The following is a 20,018-nucleotide window of genomic DNA, read 5'->3' as shown; positions in this document are numbered from 1 at the left end:
TTTGTTTTTAAAGAAACTACTACTCTGTATCTACAGTTTACTGCAATGCCGTACACATTTTTATTGAATTGCTTATGTTGCTTTATGACACTTAGCAACAGATGCAGGCACTGTGCTGTGAGCTTTGAGATTTTGATGCTCAAATGTAGATTTTTCCTGACCAATGAGGTTTAACTTTACTGCTTAGTGGGCCGCTTCATTGAGGCTTCGAGCGTGAAGTCACAAAAACAGCTCAAACCAAGGTAAGGATCGGAACTTGGGGAACAAAGATTGTAATATTGTAAATGTATCATTATTTGTTACACCATGCTTGTTCTTTCTTAATGCACACACTAATGCGAAATGTATAACCTTAACTACAACCTGTAAATTTGCTGCGTGCAATGGTGTTGGTCATTTTGTAAGCTTACTGGCGCGGGCTAATGTTCGCTTTTGAGGTGGAACAAATCTAGCTAGCAAAGCAATTATTTGGGGGTTTTAACAGAGTTTGGAGTTCATTTTGAAGGAGGCGCATTATTGCTATTGTCTACCCTCTATATTGCATTGTTAACTGCATGGGCATTAAAGGCAACACTTTATAATACCTGCTAATGTTAGAAGAGCTAGATTGCTAGGTTAGCTTGAAATGCTTGTCAGCTGTACTGCTGTCAATGTTAGCTTGCCAGCTAGCTATGTCATGATTGCAGATAATATGTTCATATCCCACTTTAGCGGATCATTTAATACTCTCAAGTTGGGTAGCTGTCTGTCTGACGACAATCTGATGTATTTGTGAACTCGCTAACTCAGCCGGTGTATATCTAGATTGTCCGCTTGAAAAGTGGCACCGCCCAATTTATTTTCTTATGGAGGCACGCAGTGAGCCTTGTAGCCTTTTGGTTAACTTATTGTAGCTATCTGTGCTAGATGGCTAGCATGTTGGTTCTTGCTAACTCGCTAGTAATTAGCTAGCATTTGTTAGCTACATCATTGCTGTTTTAAACATTGTTAGTTGCTGTTGAATTGCACCTTCACGACCAATGTACACTATATCAGTGTATCCATAATGTGTCGGTCCTACATCTTTGTTGTCTAAAATGTAACGTTTTCCTTTTTAAGCACAGAAATAACTACTCCAGCATTACTTTGCTTTAGCTAAGCTTGCATTGCGTCATCGGACTGCGCATCATCGTAGTTTCGGCATGACTGATTCGAACGTGTTTGTATTTCAAAACAATACAAACCTGCAAACTTTAGCTTGCTAACTAAACATAGCATGCTAACTATTTACAATATTTTTTATAATCGATGACAGTTAGCTTTCATAAGCTTCATAATCTAGCTAGTGGAATGAGCGTAAACAATGTGGGACTGTTGCACTTATAAGAGTGGCAGGTCTGGCTACATGCACCATAAAGATGATGATGATGGTAATGGGGCTGGTAAAGTTATAGTTTCAGCCGAACTTAACTTGTCTGACTTTAGCTTCAAGTTAACTGATTTGTTTTGTTCCATTTGATTGATGAAGTTAAATAGTCACTTTCTTTACTCTTCACTGCAATGAATGTAGCAATATTTGATGTCCAAACTTTTTACGTGCATCTCGAAAGTCATTTATTTTGCCTGATCTGAAGTATTTACCGTTAACGTTTGTAAATACTTTGGCATAGTTCGATAGACATCATGACTTGCCATCTCAGCGGTATGTGACGCTACTGCTTTGCTGTTTTGATAGGAAACTGGAGCTGTGATTTTAAAATGGACGGAGACAAGGGTGAAGCCAAAGGTATGGTGCTGAAGGACTGATTTGATCTTCGCATTCTTTTGTGATAAAGCCAGATACTTGGCTACCCATCAAAATGTAGATAATGAATAATTAATTTGATGGCAACTAGTTCTTATACCTAGAGTGGGTAATTAGATATGTATGCTATTTAAGGACACACTAAGGAGCCCATTGAGACATATTGCCTTAACAGATCAGGTGTCTCTGAAATTTTCATGAAGCTCAATTTTTCTTTGCCAAGACATGCCTGTGAAATTAAGAGTGGTGGTAAGAGTATCTACTTGTAAGCCACACACATCTTGATAACACACTTGATCTTTTAAATGTAAACAAAGGGCTCTGAACACATTTAATATTCTTTCCTGGAGAAAGTGGTGTCTGGCAACTCTTATTATTTTATTTATTTCTAATCCAATAGAAATGCGGCCATCAGCCATTCTGATGAATTACAGATGAACAATATTAGGTGTCCTATGGTTCTGAATTACAGTTGTTGCTCAGTTTTATTGCTTTAGCTTTTCTAATGTGATGCCCCCCCCCCCCCCCCCCCCCCAGGTAAGGTGGGTGATCAGGTGATGCAGAACCCTCAGGCCTTGGCAGCTCTTCAGGACAGACTGGACAGCATGCCACATGGCCCCTCCATAATGGAGACGTAAGTAATGTTGCTGTTATGGGTGAATAACAACCTTGCATGTCCGACTGTCATGCTCAGACAATAAAGTAGCCGCATTAGGTAAACTTGGCATGAGGTCACAATGAATATGTAGTACTTTGTCTTCATCTCTCTCAGTTTACCGAAGGCTGTGAAGAGAAGAGTCAACGCCTTAAAAAATCTGCAGGTGAAGAGTGCGCACATAGAAGCCAAATTTTATGAAGAGGTTCATGAGTTGGAAAGAAAATATGCTGCCCTTTATCAGCCCCTGTTTGACAAGGTAAGAATGGTTTCTCCAGGAGTCATTTTTTGGAACATGATGAAAGATGCTACATGGGGACTTGCTTTTGGAAACATTCACTTATGTTGTGTTTATTTTGACTAATGCTGTGTCTGAGGTATTTGTTTATCATATTTTGTGTGTGCATGAGGTGTTAGTTGAGCTTATCCCATGGCCTTACAATGAAAAAGAAAAAGTCTCTCTCTCTCCCTCTCTCAATCCCTCCCTTCCTCTGTCAAATGTCAAGGTAGTTGATCACTTTGTCGTCACATGGATCTCAGACATGGAGTGTGTTCGTAAATCGACACTCCGAGCACACTCTGGCACTTTGAACCCGTCCGTAAATTTCGAGTCTTGTTGGAATTATTTGTTTATTTAAAGCGTCGCACTCTCAGAACATTCAGAGCACACTCTGGGCACTCCAGCAGAAGGGACAGAGCAGCAGAGTCCCTCCAGCCAAAAACAGACAGAGGGTGTTATGAGGAAGTAGGACTGATGCCGACTTCGAATTATAGACCATATAATCAGTAGTTAAACTAGATCGGTCACATGGTATTCACCTCAATTCAACCCTCTGTACAGTATTAATGTTGATTTTGATCCATGAGGAACTGTTAACTGCTGAGCGCTATATTCCATTTTCAGGGTGCCAGGTTGCATTTACGAGCGCACCCATGGTGTTTATTTTGTCTCTGTTCCAGAGAAAAGAGGTGGTGTGTGGTGCAGTAGAGCCCACGGATGAGGAGTGCGAGTGGCAGAGTGACCATGAGGAGGAGGAGCTCTCTGTGAGTTGTCCCACGCGGAGGATCTCAATTCACTTTTGCATTTCAAATCAGTGTATCTCTATAAACACGGTTGTGAAGGCCTTTGCATACCAAGTCTGTGTTTTTGGATATGTTTATTAATCTGTCATAGTACCTCATACACACAAAATAGGTGTGAAAAATGCAGAAAAGGGAGTCTGTAAACTATTGACGGACAAAAGCTTCTGAGTTAGAGATAGATGGATAGATACCGTAATTTCCCGACTATTAGCCGCAGCTTATACATTGATTTTGCAAAATTTCTTCAGCTATGAGGCTAATATAGGGGGGCAGTTAATATGCCGTTAATGTGGTTTTCTTTCTTTTAACTTGCATAAAACACTGTCCTGCGGCTTATACACAATGCGGCTTATATGCGGGGAAAACTACTGTAGATAGATACTTTATTGATCCCCAAGGGTAAATTCAAGATGTTTTTGAGTAAAAGAAATTGACACAAAATGAGGTTATGCTTATTTTTAAATGTGTGACCATTTCAGAGGAAATACAGACTAGGTTTGCATAACCCCTAGATATAACTATACGGTAAAGTTCAGGTATCAGAATACCATTTATTATTGATCACAAGTTGCATCATTGTCAGCACATATTTGTGGCAGATATTATGGTTGTTTAAAACCACATCTTTCCATTTGGAAAATTCCAAAGTAGGGTAAAGTAAATGTATTTATATAACGCATTTGCCAGCACAGTGGCTGCTCAAAGTGCTTAGATAAGGAGTCTTTCAACAAAGAAAGTAATAGAGAAAGATCAGAAGGCTTGTGCTCATTCTCATGCATGTTTCTAGGAGGAGATGAAGTCGAAAGCAACGATGGAGGAGAAGAAGGAAGGTGATGCTGCAGAGGAGAATCCAAAGGGAATTCCTGAATTCTGGCTCACTATATTCAGAAGCGTCGACATGCTCAGCGACATGCTGCAGGTGATTGTGCGCAATGAAACATGACATGTTGGACTGTAGGTTCTGAGTCTTGTAGGTCGGGTTTTCTGAACATTCATCTGTATTTCTCAACTCTGTTTCCAACAGGAGCATGATGAGCCTATATTGAAACATCTACAAGATATTAAAGTCCTCTTTTCCGAGCCTAATCAGCCAATGGTAAGGCCATACTTGGGATGCCTGTATTTTTTTTGTTTGAATGTAGTGGCATAATGAGATATTGTAGGAAGTTGAAGTTCAGCTAATATCGTGCACTAATTGATATAATGTTACTAGATGCAATGAACGATTGAAATGAGCTGGCCCAGTGCCTCATGGGATTTCTGATGGGCAATGTTTTGATGACTTCTTGTTAAGGCCTCCTTCGTTAACATTTCAGATTTCTGTCCATTTACTTGTCTTATTCATTATTTCTTTTTATTCTCTTTATAAAACCAGTAATGTCTCAAAGGCTTCCCCGAATAGATTTAGTAAAGTGCTTTGCAAGTAAATAGTTGTTTATGAGGACTTTATCTCTAAACTTGCCCTGTTGATGTGTTGTCTTCTCTCATCAGAGCTTCACGTTGGAGTTTCACTTTGAGTCCAACAATTTCTTCAACAACACTGTTCTCACTAAAAAGTACAAGATGAAGTCTGAGCCAGATGTCGAAGACCCCTTCTCCTTTGAAGGGCCTGAGATAATTGATTGTGAAGGGTGAGTTTGCAGGCAGTTTCTAAATTTACCCCAACAGCAACCTCAGTAAAGACTAGAGGCTTGGATGTCTGCCTTTGTTTACGAAGAACATGCTGTTCAAAAGATAGTAATTGTCCATCATTCAGTAGATGAAGTAATTGAAGCAGGATGCAATTTTCAGTTTGTTGATCCAGTGGAATTATGTTTAGCTTTTTGGTCTTGTTTGTGCCATTACAATTCTGCGCATTCCTTTCTCGCTTTGATAGCTGCGAAATCGACTGGAAGAAAGGCAAGGACGTGACGGTGAAAACCATCAAGAAGAAGCAGAAGCACAAGGGTAGAGGGACAGTGAGGACAGTCACCAAACAAGTGCCCAACGACTCCTTTTTCAACTTCTTCAACCCCATCAAAGGTAGCCCACCACACTGAAGCGCACAGCCCAAGAATTAAACATAAAAAAAATATACAATAATTGGTCGCCCCCCCCAGACATTTTAAACTCAACATTACTGCTTAAAGCGCCACTACAGACCAGGGTGGGAATTTCGTCATTTTAGGGGCAAGGCCATTTGGCCTTCACCTTCTTTTTTTTTTAAGGGGCACCAAGGCCACATGATAGGGCACAAAGGCCACTGAGTAAAATTCGATGGTTTTACATTTCAGGGTTATCTCGGCACAAATACATAGACCCGCTAGCCGCTGTAGGCTTTGAGAAACACTAACACAGCCTCAAACTTCTTTTAGTTGAGGCCCAATCATGGCAGACTTCGGGGTCATAGGGCCCATCTACACATACCTCACCCCACCCCCCATCAAATCATCATTATGATTATTATATCACAATTAGTATTATGCCATATTGTTAGACATGCACTTTCACTTCAAAGCAGTCAATGTTTGTGCCAAAATTGTTTACAAAAAGTTTGTGAAAACTATGCACATCAGGGGTGTGCTTTACTAATGTAAGATAGGCTATATAATTACAATAGTTCATTCTTTTGCATGTCTGCATGAGATACTTCTGAAAACAACAGCAAATATGAGTACCATTGTTTTGGGATGTTTCCCTCATGGAAGAATCATAAGCCGTTTTCACACAGGTTTCTGTACATTCTGTGATAATTACCTGCCACAAATCAAATACGGGACGATTCCGTATTATACTGAATGGTTGGCAACCCTAAGTCAGGGGCATAAAGGCCACTGTGGCCTTATGATGGGGTTTTTTTCAGGGGGCATCAAGGCCAAAGTGTAGGGCAACGGCGGCCATGGCCTCATGGCCTTGGTATAATTCCCACCCTGCTACAGACACTACAGTGAGCTAGCTAGCTTGCAAACACCGCCCAGAGGCTTTCTGGTGCTATTAGGAGGTTGCCAACACACTAACCGGTGTCTTTTGATGTTGTCAGCAATGTCATGCTGTGATTTGTTTTCTTTTGTTTTGGCGGTGTGTTCCTTCCCCAGAACACAAAACTGCATTGTGCATATCCTGGATGACTAGTAGGAATGACACATGCATTCATCTGCCGACCATGTACCATCAAAATGTTACTAAAGCCTAGTTGCCTGGGAAAAGCACACCTCAAAAAGTGGTGCATAGTGTTGTGTTAAGCTAGTCTTTGTAGCAGTTAATCAGGACCACCAGTAGATGGCAGCATTTCCATGGTATTGCCAGCGCCTTACATAGACTGTTCCCGGAGAGAACTCTCAGGAAGCTTGTGGTGTTCTGAAAGACATATTTTCTTTAAATTGTCATAGTTGATGGCCTCAGCATTTCTTGTTTTTACTGTAAATTCTTTTTTTTTCCCCCTTTCTTTTTCCAGTTTCGTCAGATGGAGAGTTGGTAAGTCAATTAATCAAGTTAATCATGTCTCTAGTTGTTTGCCAATTCTGCTGAGGTGGAGCAGTTCTGATTCATTCAGTTGTGGCTGCAGCAGATGGAGTGTTGATGTAATACACGGGTCTTTGCAGGATGAGGACTCCGAGTTCACTCTTGCAACAGATTTTGAGATTGGCCACTTCTTCCGGGAGCGGATAGTTCCCCGAGCTGTGCTTTACTTCACAGGAGAGGCACTGGAGGACGATGAGAGTGTAAGTTCATCTCAAATACTCAACATCTCGTTTTTTTTTTTTGTGTCTTATCTCAAAAACCCTTTATGTTTTTCGCTGATCTAACGTGTTTGTTTTTTGCGTTGACCTTCAGTTTGAGGAAGAGGAACTGGATGAAGGGGAGGAAGAGGTAAGAGATAAGAATGAAAGGGCCTTTGAGTCATTTGGACAAATGGCTGTTCGATAGCATCTGTATTGTTGGCGTGGCGAGGTGACATTTCTCTCTGTGTGCACAGGATCAGGACGAGGACGCTGATGAAGACGACGATGAGGAGGGAGAGAGCGATACCAAGGTCAGTTCAATGCTGCATGCATAATATAGCTGCATAGAAAAAATGACCAGTGAGGCAATGCGGGTACAGGATTGGAACTTAAAATGACCATCAGATACTCTGAATTTGGCCTCTTTACTTATCATCTGTTATGCACAAAGTACACATTTGAATTGTCCAGAGCACACACCTCAGATAAAACAACCTTTGCATTGCTGTCCTTTTTATATGGAAGTTTAGCCCATACACACGTGAACATGTCCTTTGTTTGAATGGCTGACTCCCCAGTTTATGTTAACTCTACTGAGTTGTGTAGTTTGATGTGTGTGTGTGTGTATTGACAGGTCCCTGTGTATTTGTTGACATTAATTGGTGCCTGTCGTTGTTGTCCCAACACCGTTCTGACCCCCCTCCCCCCTTCTTCCCCCTTCCCCTGTTACAGGCATAAATCATTCTCACCTCATGCATTCCTAGGTAAGGGGGAAATGACATGGGCACACCAGCCTCCTCCTTCCTGTCCCTAGGTCCATCCCACCCTAGTCCATTCATTCTAGTCTGTCTTTCTTTGGACTTACAGCTCTCTCTCTCTCTCTCTGTCCCTTTCTGTAGACCTTAATAGATTAATATGAAATGAACTGTACACCCCTACTGCCATTCTAACTAGTATTTGTGTCTTCTGAACTTGCTCCCTAGTGTTTTACTAGAAAATTAACACTAAAATAACTGAAAGGGCTGTTGCTTTTTGTCACCTTCGCCCCTGAAGTCATACAGTAGTCATTCATTTAGGACCATTACCCAACTAGTAGGGTTATCTATCAACTTCTATAAAATGTCCTCAGTTACTGATGGCAGTTCTCCTCAGAGGAGACCATGAGGGGGCAAGGTCAAGGATGCCCTTTGTTTTGATGGTTGCACCCTTCCTTGGTGTGATGCTCTAGACTATGTGTGTGTGTGTTCGCTCCACTGCACTGGCCTCTGTCTCATAGGGTCATTTTATGTATTCCTTTGTATCGCAGCTTTCTTGTCTACACACCATGTCTTAACCCCCGTGCATACGTGCAGCTCTTGTGTTTGACAAAAAAACAAAAACAAAAACAAAGCAAAGACCCCAAGTAGCCCTGCGGTCTTTAACTGTTCTCTTTGTCCCTCTCCTTTCCCTTCCGACTCCTCCGTCTGCGTGTCATTTTCTCCCACATGTTGTCCTCTTACACTCGTCTCTCTCTCTCTCTTTCCCTCTCCCTTTCTTTCTCTCTCTCTCTCTCTCTGTCTGCCTCTCTGTCCACGTGTGGTTGTCCTTCATCTGGTCTCTATATCTTGTTCGTCCCCCTGTCTCTCTTTGCTCAGGGTGGGGACCCCCAGCCTGCCGAGTGCAAGCAGCAGTAACGTGAGGAGCGCCGTGGACGTCTCCACTTCCAGGCCCCAAAAATCCACATGAATTAACACAGCTGGACTGGGCTCTGTAGACCACGTATAGCCACCCACCACTCTGCAGAGTGCCTGCCTGGTCTGCAGTCCCAATGCAATACACAACACCAATGTGGACAAGAGATATAAACAAAACGTTCAATTCTTTTTTTTTTTTTTTTTTAAATAATGCATGACTTGTCTATGCGCCCCTAAACTCAGAAAATAAGAAAAGAAAAAAAAAAAGTCAGATAGTGTTAACGAAAAATTGTAAATATAATTGCTAATGGGGAAAGGGGAGGGGATAGGGTCAGGCAATTTTGTTCTGTAAACGTGGGTTGAAATGAGAGCAAGGAGCAAACGTCCAGTCACATTTTGGAAGTGTCACATTGTTTTGTTTTTTTTCTTTGTTTTGTCTTTGTTTTGTTTGTTTTTTTTATATATTGATATCTTCTTTTTTTTTCCCCTCCTAAATCTGACGCCACATTCCAGATTGCCCTTTTAAAAAAACCGTATGCTCCAACACAGCCCAGTCAAGTAAGCAGCTCCGTGTTGACTTGATATCATAGGTTACTCAGGGTTTTATATGCCAAGAAACAGAGGGTGAGCACCCGATGTGAAACTGTGGACATGACACCCACTTAAATGTTTTTTGCTCTTTTTTTCCCCTCCCCTGTTCAGAGATATTTGAAACTTCAGTTTCACTTGTAAGGTTATTTATATGAATGTTGTTTTCTTCCTTCTCTTTTTTTTTTTTTTTTTTTAATGGTTTGGACCTATTCTACATATTCAGTCTCATGAAGCTTGGCGGAGCCCAGAGAGAGAGTGTATACTTTGTGTACCATACCCTGTGGACACATAGCCCTTATAGAACTTTAACAGCAGTGCTCTTGTTCGACAACCCAAGCGCTTACTAAAGAATTAAACATGTATATTGCCAAATGGAGTCAAGTGGTGTCTCTGTTTTACCCTAACCTATGGTATTCCTTTGTCCCATGCTGTGACCTCACCTGTTCCCCCCTGAAGTGTTTCCAGAAATTGTTTTTTTTTTTTATGTCTTGAGGTGAAGTCTCTTTGTGGCTGTTTGTAAATCACGGTCCTCTACCTCAAAGTATGACCTCTCCTCAAAACACTCATCCTCAACTATGTGATGAATACTAGAGGCTCACTCCATAGACATTGTTTAACGTTATGTGTTGAAGAAGCCCTCTGGCGGCTCTGCTGCAGGAACAGCTGTTAGTTGCAATAAAAGTACATATAGTCACTGTCCAGCTCTCTCTTTGTGCTGTAAGGAAGATTGTATTTTGTGCCTTTGAATAGAAACCCTTCATGACTCATCCTGCGGAGTACCACTCTATTTTGTTGGAATTGTATGCTGTAGGATATTGCCCTACAGATTTGATTACGCGTGGGCTAGTTGACAAGTAATAAAAGTGTTCAGTGTTTCCTAGTCACAATATATTGAGTGGAACATTCAAGCAATATGACATTGACATTTTCTTATTCATGTGCCGGTGGGATACAACGACTTTGTGTATTTCTCTGCAAGTGTTTTTTAAAAAATACCACCCCTTTCCAGAAAAGGTTGGGACGCTGTGTAAAATGTGCAGGAAAACACATCAATTTCCAAATCATAAATCTCGTAATTGAGAACAGACCAAATACAGCTTATCAGTTGTTGAAATATAAATGTTTTTTGTGGGTGGGCTGGGGGGGTAGGGATATATGTTCATTTTGAGTTTGATGCCAGCAACACGTCTCAGAAGTTGGAACAGTTTTGTCTCGGTTGCTTAACCTCTTTTACCAGCAGTCTGTAAATGTTTGGAAACTGAGGAAACCAGTCGTAGGAGTTTTGAGAATGTAATGTCCCATTCCTGTGCAGTAAAGGATACCAGCTGCACATCAGTCTGGGACTTTCTTATTTATTTTATTTTATTTCATTCTGTGATGCACCCATGCACCCAGTGTGACAGATGTGAACTACAGCCTGGCCATTTTAGCACTTGGACTCCTCTTCTATGGAGCTGTAGCTTGTAATATGTACAGTTTTCCTGAACTTTGGAATGTTTTTACTGACAAAGGTGTCTGGATGGCAGCATTATTCAAAACCTATATGTGTATCATTCAGCATTAATTGTGCCTTTCCAGATGTGCGGGCTACCCATGCCATATAGGCCACCATGCTGGCTTATTAACTGTGCACTAATAAGTTGGCTGGTCCCTCTCTGGAGGATGTGAAGTCCATGATTTCCCAAAAGAATTACATGTTTGATTGGTGTAACCACAGGACAACACTTACTGTAACACTTAACTTCAGTCCATCTTCAATGAGGTTCAGCCCAGATAAGTCAGTGGCATTTCTCTGGATTATGTCTAAATGTGGTTTCTTTGCATGGTAGTGTTTTAACCAGTGGTGGATGAAGCTTCAAACTGTTCATAGACAGTTGTTGGATGTTTTCCTATGCCCACACAATATCTATTAATTAATTTATTTCTTTGTTTATTTTAATGCAGTGCTAACTGAAACCAGGAGGATTATCATGGCCATCCAATATTGCTTTTCAGCCGTGTCCCTTGTTTACAAAGATCTCTCTGAATATTTTTGGGGCTTTTGTACTTTTAATCAGACAGAACAGTGAGTGAGCGATAGGAACCACTCTTCCCAACTTCTTTGAGATGTGTTGCTGCCATCAAATTCAAAATGAGTATATGAAAAAGTCAAATTAGTCAGCGGGGTGGACTAAAACGGAGCTTGCAGAATGCCATTAAACCCTTCAGGGCCCAAGTGTGCTGGCATCCCTTCTGTCCGTAGGCAGAGGCCCTTCTCCCTGCCCATCTGAGACCGGAGGAGGAATTTAACAGCTGATGATCAGTCTCAGCAGTGATGATATCTAATGCAGGCAAAATCTCCCACACACGCAGCCTCTATTATTCACAGTGATGACTATTGGCACTATTTTTATGATGTAGTTTGGTGTGTTGAGTTGCGACTTGTCATATCACGAACAACGGCTCCTAATCTGTTGCTATGCTATTGTGTTGCCTTTGGAAGTCACACGCGCACGACCAATCGCTGGTGTGAAATAGCATTTGCAAGGCCTTCTATTGCCTGAGATCAGGCTATTGTTTACTCCAGTTCTCAATTACACCACTCTCTTGAACAAGCATAATATAAGTAACTGGCATGTATGTAAATTCTGTAAGCAGTTACATCCATGACCCCGTGTTTTTTTTCTTTTTTCTTTTTTACCGTCACCCCATTGGCCTTGTCCTCACGGGGCCATGCCCCCAGCCCTCTCCATGTGCCACCTGCTTTTGTTCCCACGGTTCGCTGGGCCCGACTCGAATAGTGGAGGCTTATCTGAACAATGCCATAAATACCTGGCATGGCCCATCACAAGGGCATTTACTGGGATGCCATGCGTGTGGGTGGCGTGGCGTGCATTTGAAAACTGAGAGCCCGTGACTTGGGGGCCCCCCGTGAAAACGAGACCCCCTCTGTGGGCTATGTTTAGGTGCATAACAATAGTGGCTCCCAGAGGGTATGTTCTTGTTAAAGGAAGCCTGTTGTAATGCAGCAGGGCACGATGGCCAGATTAGAGGGGCCATCTTACTGACATCCAGGGCTCGCCAAGATTACACATCTGTTTGTTACCATAAACATTTGTGAGGGGGGCCTGTCGGATCTTTTAGTATCTCAGTAAGCTTGACCCCGACCTTTATTCCTTGACGCATTTGGAAGGGGGTGATTAACATTATTATGAACAGACTGATTTAACCACATAGTATAGATGAAGTACTGTCTCATATTCTCACTCATGTAAAACCATACTCTCCTTTATGACTCCTTTCCTCATGGTTTGATTTCATTCCTTTGAACTTATATGATTTGTGATGAGTAAACGTCTGCCTACAGATAAGTGGCTAGTTGTGAAAGATTGTGCTTCACACCCTTGTTTAATCTGAGTTGAGGGGAACAGTAGTGTGAACTTGATTTATTATACACATGACAAGTCATGCACGGAACTCATCAGTGTTCATTAATAAACTCTACATTCCTCCACATAACTATGCCCATGTATAGAAAAGTAAGTAAGAACATGGATGATCAGACAAAACAAAGGTTTTACATTTGTTTCGTATACAGCCTGCAGTGCATTCAGTTTTCTTTTTTTGAGAAGCATATTGCCATGTTGGGATCTCACGGCGAGATTGTCACACGTTGTTTGATGACCTTGGAGACCAAATTGTTCCACTCCTTATTTGCAAACAGCCTTACCCACTGACTCACATCCAGGTAAACACACCAAAGTTTGACTGCCGTGACTCCTCTGATTTCCTCTGTAAAGTCATGACAATACACCCTAATTTCCTGTCTATTTTGCACACTGAGTGGGTCTGATACAATGAGGTCCAGGCCAGGAGCCCCCCATGCCACCCACCCCCCCGGCCTCTGTGTGTTGCTTGCTGCCAATGCTGTGGCAGTGAAGAGCTTTAACATTTCCCAGTGCTGTTCCTCTGATAAGGTTCAGTCACCATGTCTCAGGACACACACACACACACACACACACACACACACACACACACACACACACACACACAGAGAAAGAGAGTACACTCACATGAAAAGTGAGTGTTGAGGAAAGGATATAGTGAGGGTTGAGATCAGGAGCAAACGGCTCCACTGTGGTTACCTCATGTCTTGTTAAAAAGATATAGAAAGTTCAGCAGTGTCTGAAATAATTCAATATTAGTAGACCTTAGAAATTAAATCACTGAACATCATCAGCTTGCACATGAACACAGATACATTTGAGTTAATTGGGCAACAGACTGGGAACACTGTCATGTTTAACCATGTTTAAAAGGCAAGATCGTATGAAAACATAATTAACTGAGAAAAAAATGTCACTATTCTTTAAGAAGTATACTTTTTGGTCATGCAATTTTCATATATGACCACAGATAATTTCTAGTTAATTTGACAGCAGACTGGGGAAACTGCCACTGTCAATACCATGTTTAAAATGAAAGATCTTATGAAAATATAAGTCATTCTGAGTAAAAAAATTCTATAAATTCTTTCATAACTTTTTGGCCATGCCATTTTCGGGCTAATTAAATAGTCATATTCATGCTAAATATTGTATGATAATGTAAGCACTAAGTCACCAGCATTGACCAATCACTTGCTGTTAAACAGCCCAAACGCTTCCACTTCCATGCTTCTTGGTTTCGCTGATCAGAAGCCCAACCTACTCGTACATTCCTTCCTGCGTGACGTTAGCTGGGAAGGGTGCGAGTCACTTGCTATAAAAAGTTACCGCTGCGACTTCCATTCATAGCCAACACTTGGACTACACGCGACAAACAGGCGAGCAGTCGGGAGGCGCGCGCTCTACGTTTCTGACATATTAAATAGACGACTTAACTGATCTAAAACAATGAAAATGTCTGCTGCCGAGACTACCAGCTCTATGGTTTTGAAAGAGGGAGAGTTGGAGAAAAGAAGCGACAATCTGCTTCAGTTCTGGAAAAGAAAGACGTGCGTCTTGACGCCAGACAGTCTGAGCATATACCCTGACGCTCAGAAGAAATCCAAAGGCAAAGAGTTGAAACTTCAGGCGATTAAGAAAGTTGACTGTGTGGAGAGGACGGGGAAGTTCGTCTACTTTACCATCGTCACCACTGACAACAAAGAGATCGACTTCAGATGCATGGACGAGGATGGATGTTGGAATGCTGTCATCACCATGGCACTTATCGATTTCCAAAACCGAAAAGCCATTCAGGACTTCAAGTCACGACAAGAATCAGATAATGCATCTCCGGGGCTTCAAGACAGACACATGGCGAGAGCTCCATGAGCGACCACTAAACGACAGTTCACAGTTTTTCAATGGTGAGTTTTATTTACATTAATCTTATTCCCGGTTTACTCCGCGCTGCTCTTCTATGTCCTGTTAAGGACACGCGCGCTTCAACGTGCGCCGAGCAAACTTTCAATGTCAAGTTTAAATTAGAAATGTTAGTGAAACTGAAACACGTTTACGAAGTTAGTGACTGACAATTTTCCATGTGTCCAGTACAGACCATGAAGACAGTCGTTGGACCAAAGGAAGGACTTTCTGAAGGAAGATGAAGGACTATTGAAGGACTGAGGGACAGAAGCTGTTTGAGGCTCGAAAGAGAACTTGCTACAGTCCGCCGGCATGGAACATAGCCTGAAGACTATTGTATGGACTGAGAAAAGAAGTGGATGAGTCCCATACACGTTTACAAATGCAAGACATATTTAATGAAAGAATGCTTTCGTGCACATATGTATGTATTTATTCATTCATGAAAAGACATGAACATTTCAAACATTACATTTTAATGTTTTAATTTATTTCGTATTTCAAAATATTTATTTAAATAAATGACTTTTCTACAAAACCATACATGACTTACTGATTTGTTTTGTACAGTGCAGTCTCTAAACAAGTACTAATTTTGAAAGGGTTTCTATCACAAAAAAAGTATAGTGCCATTTATAGTCATAAACTAAAATACCTGTACAGAAGTCATATCATCACTGTGACAGCACTTTTACTCCATTTACTCCTTACTACATCCTGTGAGTCACTAAGGCAGTAAAATCTTATCAATCAAAGGTGTCTGTGCCAACACCGAAGTGCTTTGGACCGCAAGGTGTGTCTTTTGATGCTCACGCCCTATCTTCATGGCCCTTCAGACTCAAACTGGCCATTCTGCACACAGCACCAGCAGCCATAACTAAAAAACCTGTAGCCTACACATCTGTCAAACACTCATAACAACAGAGTCATTCAAATTCATACTACAACATAGGTGTTTAATATAAGGAAAATACATCAAGGCTGTGAATACAATCATCTCAATAATCTCTGCCAATACATATAACAATTCTGTTTTCATTTACAGTATATAATAACAGTACAGGTTATGATTTATGTTATCATTCTAGCTGGGGATTTTGGGTGTACAGGTAAGAAAAAGTAAAACATTTACTCTTTTTACACATTTCATGTAGGCTATCATCACAGTTTTGCGGTACAGAATGCCTGAGTTTCTGGTCTCTATAGAGACGATGTCATTGTAAACACTGTCATATATTCTAGTGATTACTCTCTGTGTTCTCCTGTTTTTCTGTCCTTGAAAAGGAAAAGAAAGATGGCACCATTTACAACACACTCAATGACTCCAAATGAAGGCACGCCGTAGTTCTCATATAGGAAGCCTCCGATGGTAGGGCCAACTGTGCGCATAAAGGACTGCACTGAAGCACACAGCCCCATCATAGTGCCTAGAGAGAGAGAGAGAGAGGGAGAGCGGAGGTATAGTCATACTCACATGACATTCTCATACACACACACACACACACACACACACACACACACACAGATATGCATAGAGACACATGGAACAACTCTTGATTTAACAGGTATCCTAGCGACTGTACTGCTCGTCTTGCATGACGAGCTTTCGTGATGGCAGGCTGATTAAATGCCGGACTGTGAAATGGTCTGGGGCTAAACACACACACACACACACACACACACACACACACACACACTCACCTGTGTCTGATGAGGGTACGCTCTTGGTGAGCATGCTGTCTGTGATTACACCGAACATGCTCAGGGAGAACATCATGGGAATGACAATAATACAGAACTGGAATACGTTGGCCATGAGTGCCTGCAGAACAACACAGAAGACAAAGAGGTAAAACAACACACCATTTCTGTAGGGACATTGCATAAGGCAAGACACAATGTACATATTTAAAGTGTGCCATTTTTATGTGATAAAGGATGAAAAAAAGCTCCAATTCAGAAAAGTTCAGCTGACACCAGAAAGCACTTTTGTGTCGTCATATGCTCCACTCGCAGCACAGTTTCTAAAAATGCCCCCTGATTCAATTTGAATGGAATTGGATTGGGGACGGAGAACAGAGCCGCCGCTGTATTCTGGTCAAGCCCTGGGGTTACGGGCAACACAAATGAATGGGCCAGTCAGTGACGCTTCCTGTGCACAGATGGGAGCTGGCCTGCATCTTACACATGGGACTCCCAACCGAGACGGCTGGGAGAGCTAATGTGTATGTGATTATACAGCACAAATAGCTAATCACTGCTAATTACTAGTCAATTGATTAGTTATACACTGCAAAACTGCTTATCTCATAAAATCTAAACCAAGTGTTAATAATCTTATATCAAGATCAAAAAATGTAGCTGTGAGTCTATACATGCTCATAGTTAGTCTGATTTAAGCACTCTAGATACAGGTACTTAGATACTGTAATGGATGTAATGTGGTGGTAGTGCTGTTGCATACGTATCTATTTACAATGTGGTTGGCACACATCATGCTAGCCCAAATATGGGACATTCAGGCATGCTTACCTGGGCCAGGCCCACCACACTGGACACCCCAATAGACAGTAGCAGCAGATTGTTTTCAGAGTATCTGGCTGTCAGGCGTCCTATCACAGCCCCCTGCATGATCTATGGAAGGAGAGCAAGAACAAATGCACAGTACATGAAGGATTCATCCTTGAAACATCAACCGTCTACTCTTCTCAGTGAAGTTGTTGGGAGGACCTTACTCTAGACTTCTGATCTTAGCTTGTGCAACAGATGACCAATGGTCTTATCTAGTGACCTACTGAAATACATAGGAGGACACCATTAGACATCCACAAACCAGCACTCAAAGACAACTTTCATGAATGTATGTGTGTGTGTGTCTTTGTGTGTGTGTACATTAGTATTTGTATACACGTGTATTAACTTGTGTGTACATGTCTGTGAGTGTGTGTGTGTGTGTGTGTGTGTGTGTGTGTGTGTGTGTAAGGGCTGGGAAGGGTTGTCCAGAATAGGCTTTACTTGAGCAATGACACAACTAGTGAGGGGCCTGGGAGTTGGCTGTGTTGGCCAAACCTGTTGTCTAAGTGCTACCGCAGACACGTCACTAGGAGGCTTATCGGGGCTATCTCTCTAAAGCACCTGCGCTCCCTCTGAAGTCTCCTGACTCATGTGACTTTTGTTCCTGGTGACTCATTCTCCCAGTGCACTTGGGAAAACTAAGGTGCTTGTCAACGTATGATAGCATTGCTATGTGTTTCGTCACTAAGTCTTTCATTCTTCCATTACAGTCTTACATTGTTCAATTCTTTAAGTTGAACCAATGACAAAATAATGAATTATTTATCTTTTAAATGTTTATATATCCTACCCTCAAACAGTGTAGTCATATAAATTCCATCATATTGTAGGACCATTTTTGTTCAGTTTAGTTTTTTTATATTGCGACATGTTGTTATATAACAACATACATGATATACTGTGAAAAACAATGTTGGTGAGCTTATATTTTCAGACCACTGTCCTAATTGAGAGTGACTCAGAAAAGCTATTACCTAAAGCCCAGCGCTGCTTACGCACGCTTACAGCAACCAGCCCTTCATCCTCCAACTGCCATAAACACTCCACACCTACACACTCTGTGAGCGGGGATTACAGGCACACATTCAATAGAGAGCTCAGTCGAGCAAAGGCAAACTTCTACCAGCGGACCAAATAAATCAAATCAACCCAAACCCACTGGCCCCCAATTCAAGCCAGCACAAACACAATGAGTTTACAAACAGAAGGACGACGCAATAGTAGATGGGGGTTGTGGTTGTGAGGGTGGATTTAGAGGAACACTACATGAGACCTTCTACTTATAACAGACGAGACTTGCTCCTTCTGTAAACAAAATATTTCACTTCAAACATATCTGTGTGTGTGTGTGTGTGTGTGTGTGTGTGTGTGTGTGTGTGTGTGTGTGTGTGTGTGTGTGTGTGTGTGTGTGTGTGTGTGTGTGTGTGTGTGTGTGTGTGAATGTGTGTGTGTCTGTGTGTGCGTGTGTGAGTGTCTGTGTGTGTGTCTGTGTGTGCGTATGAAAAGTTTTGAAAAGGATTTTGTCAGATAAACAGCTCCTTCAACAACCTATCCGATGTCAAATATAACACAGCTTGCTGAGCCTGCTCATGTGGTGGTCTGCAGTGTGTCGGCATGTAGTCTGTGTACCATTCTTCCTGCTGTGTTTGTAAACACCGGCTTTCTGTTGAGTTGGACTGGAATGCTGAACGCTGGGACAGGAATGTCTGTGCACATGACTCGCACTACAAAGTCACTGGCAGAGGAGGAGACAGGTAAACACAACGTCGTCTGAACGTATGTGCCAGGGCTACACAAGAGCTTAAGAAATGGCTTGTTAAACACTGTTTGAGTTTGTGCAAAGCTGCTCGAACCATTGAACCGTTCTTGCTTCCGGTCGACTCAGAGGGAGAGGCTAAAAATATGGACGGCATTCCACCGCCCATGTTATAACGCTGCGCTATCACAATAGTTCACGCGGTGATAACACAGAGGATACCATGGAGATTTCATAAACAAGTTCATGTGAGCTTCGCCGGCAATTAGAAGGAATTCGAACTCAGCGGAGTAAAAAAGTGAAGCCGTTGTAGTCTGAGAGAGCTGGACTCCCTATCTAACTCACTCACTGTGCCCACACAGAGGCTGCTGTGCTACAAGCAACGTGGGAGTAGCTGACCCAACAAGCGGTGCTTTCTTGTCTTCCATCACACTGGGCAGGGTCCTGAATTCCAGCATGGACACACAACACTATCGTAACATAGCCCAGACATGTGACAAGATTCTGTGGTAGGGTGTTCTATCATACAGATTTGCTCAGAGCTACAACTTGCAACTTCCTACCCACCATTCCAACACGTGGAATAAATAGCTTTTTAAAAACAATTAAGTCACAATATAATATTGCTAAATGATCAGCTTTAATCAAACAGTTGCTATTGTGTCTTGTGAAGCATAAGTGTGGAGAGTGGTGAGATGCTGGCGAGGTCACATGAGATCTATGGTTTCAGATTATTGCATCATGATGAGATCAACCCCTGCAACAGTGCCTGAGTGACAGCCAGGCCTGGGATGCCATGAATGCTCACTGCAGTGCTGACTGCATTAACTCTTATAGCCAGAGACAGAGTCTCCACTCCAATCGGACACCAA

General features: G+C 42.0%; 3 protein-coding genes across 5 annotated transcripts in view; 2 read left to right on the top strand and 1 right to left on the bottom strand.

The window, feature by feature from the left end:
- The first annotated feature begins 145 nt into the window (after positions 1-145).
- Positions 146-10,181, top strand: nap1l4b (nucleosome assembly protein 1-like 4b). Of its 3 annotated transcripts, XM_062548933.1 has the most exons (15): positions 1,211-1,409; positions 1,715-1,765; positions 2,321-2,417; positions 2,556-2,697; positions 3,399-3,482; positions 4,309-4,440; positions 4,546-4,617; positions 5,013-5,152; positions 5,398-5,543; positions 6,955-6,974; positions 7,103-7,222; positions 7,335-7,370; positions 7,477-7,533; positions 7,955-7,986; positions 8,857-10,181. In XM_062548933.1, the coding sequence occupies exons 1-14, from the start codon at positions 1,343-1,345 to the stop codon at positions 7,958-7,960; spliced, it is 1,170 nt and encodes a 389-aa protein (XP_062404917.1). In that variant the 5' UTR covers positions 1,211-1,342; the 3' UTR covers positions 7,961-7,986; positions 8,857-10,181. The 3 variants fall into 3 exon arrangements, with proteins under 3 accessions (XP_062404918.1, XP_062404916.1, XP_062404917.1); XM_062548934.1 differs by lacking the exons at positions 1,211-1,409; positions 7,955-7,986 and adding an exon at positions 146-242; XM_062548932.1 differs by lacking the exon at positions 7,955-7,986 and having other exon boundaries at positions 1,210-1,409.
- Positions 10,182-14,366: 4,185 nt separating this feature from the next.
- On the top strand, positions 14,367-14,783 carry LOC134095305 (pleckstrin homology-like domain family A member 2). Its single transcript, XM_062548755.1, has one exon. It carries the CDS (start codon positions 14,367-14,369, stop codon positions 14,781-14,783), a length of 417 nt encoding a protein of 138 aa, XP_062404739.1.
- A 413-nt stretch (positions 14,784-15,196) lies between these two features.
- The window catches only part of slc22a18 (solute carrier family 22 member 18), an 18,264-nt gene continuing 13,442 nt past the window's right edge, over positions 15,197-20,018 (bottom strand). Inside the window, exons 9-11 of the mRNA XM_062548585.1 lie at positions 17,349-17,450; positions 16,518-16,638; positions 15,197-16,243 (exon numbers count right to left, since the gene is read on the bottom strand). Of these exons, the coding sequence (XP_062404569.1) occupies positions 16,062-16,243; positions 16,518-16,638; positions 17,349-17,450 (405 nt within the window). The 3' untranslated portion in view covers positions 15,197-16,061. The remainder of the gene's footprint in view (positions 16,244-16,517; positions 16,639-17,348; positions 17,451-20,018) is intronic.

The sequence above is a fragment of the Sardina pilchardus genome, chromosome 11 (assembly GCF_963854185.1).
Source record: "Sardina pilchardus chromosome 11, fSarPil1.1, whole genome shotgun sequence".
Classification (NCBI taxonomy): domain Eukaryota; kingdom Metazoa; phylum Chordata; class Actinopteri; order Clupeiformes; family Clupeidae; genus Sardina; species Sardina pilchardus.
The sequence above is the reverse complement of the archived record's forward strand: the minus strand, read 5'-3'. Positions and strand labels throughout refer to the sequence as shown.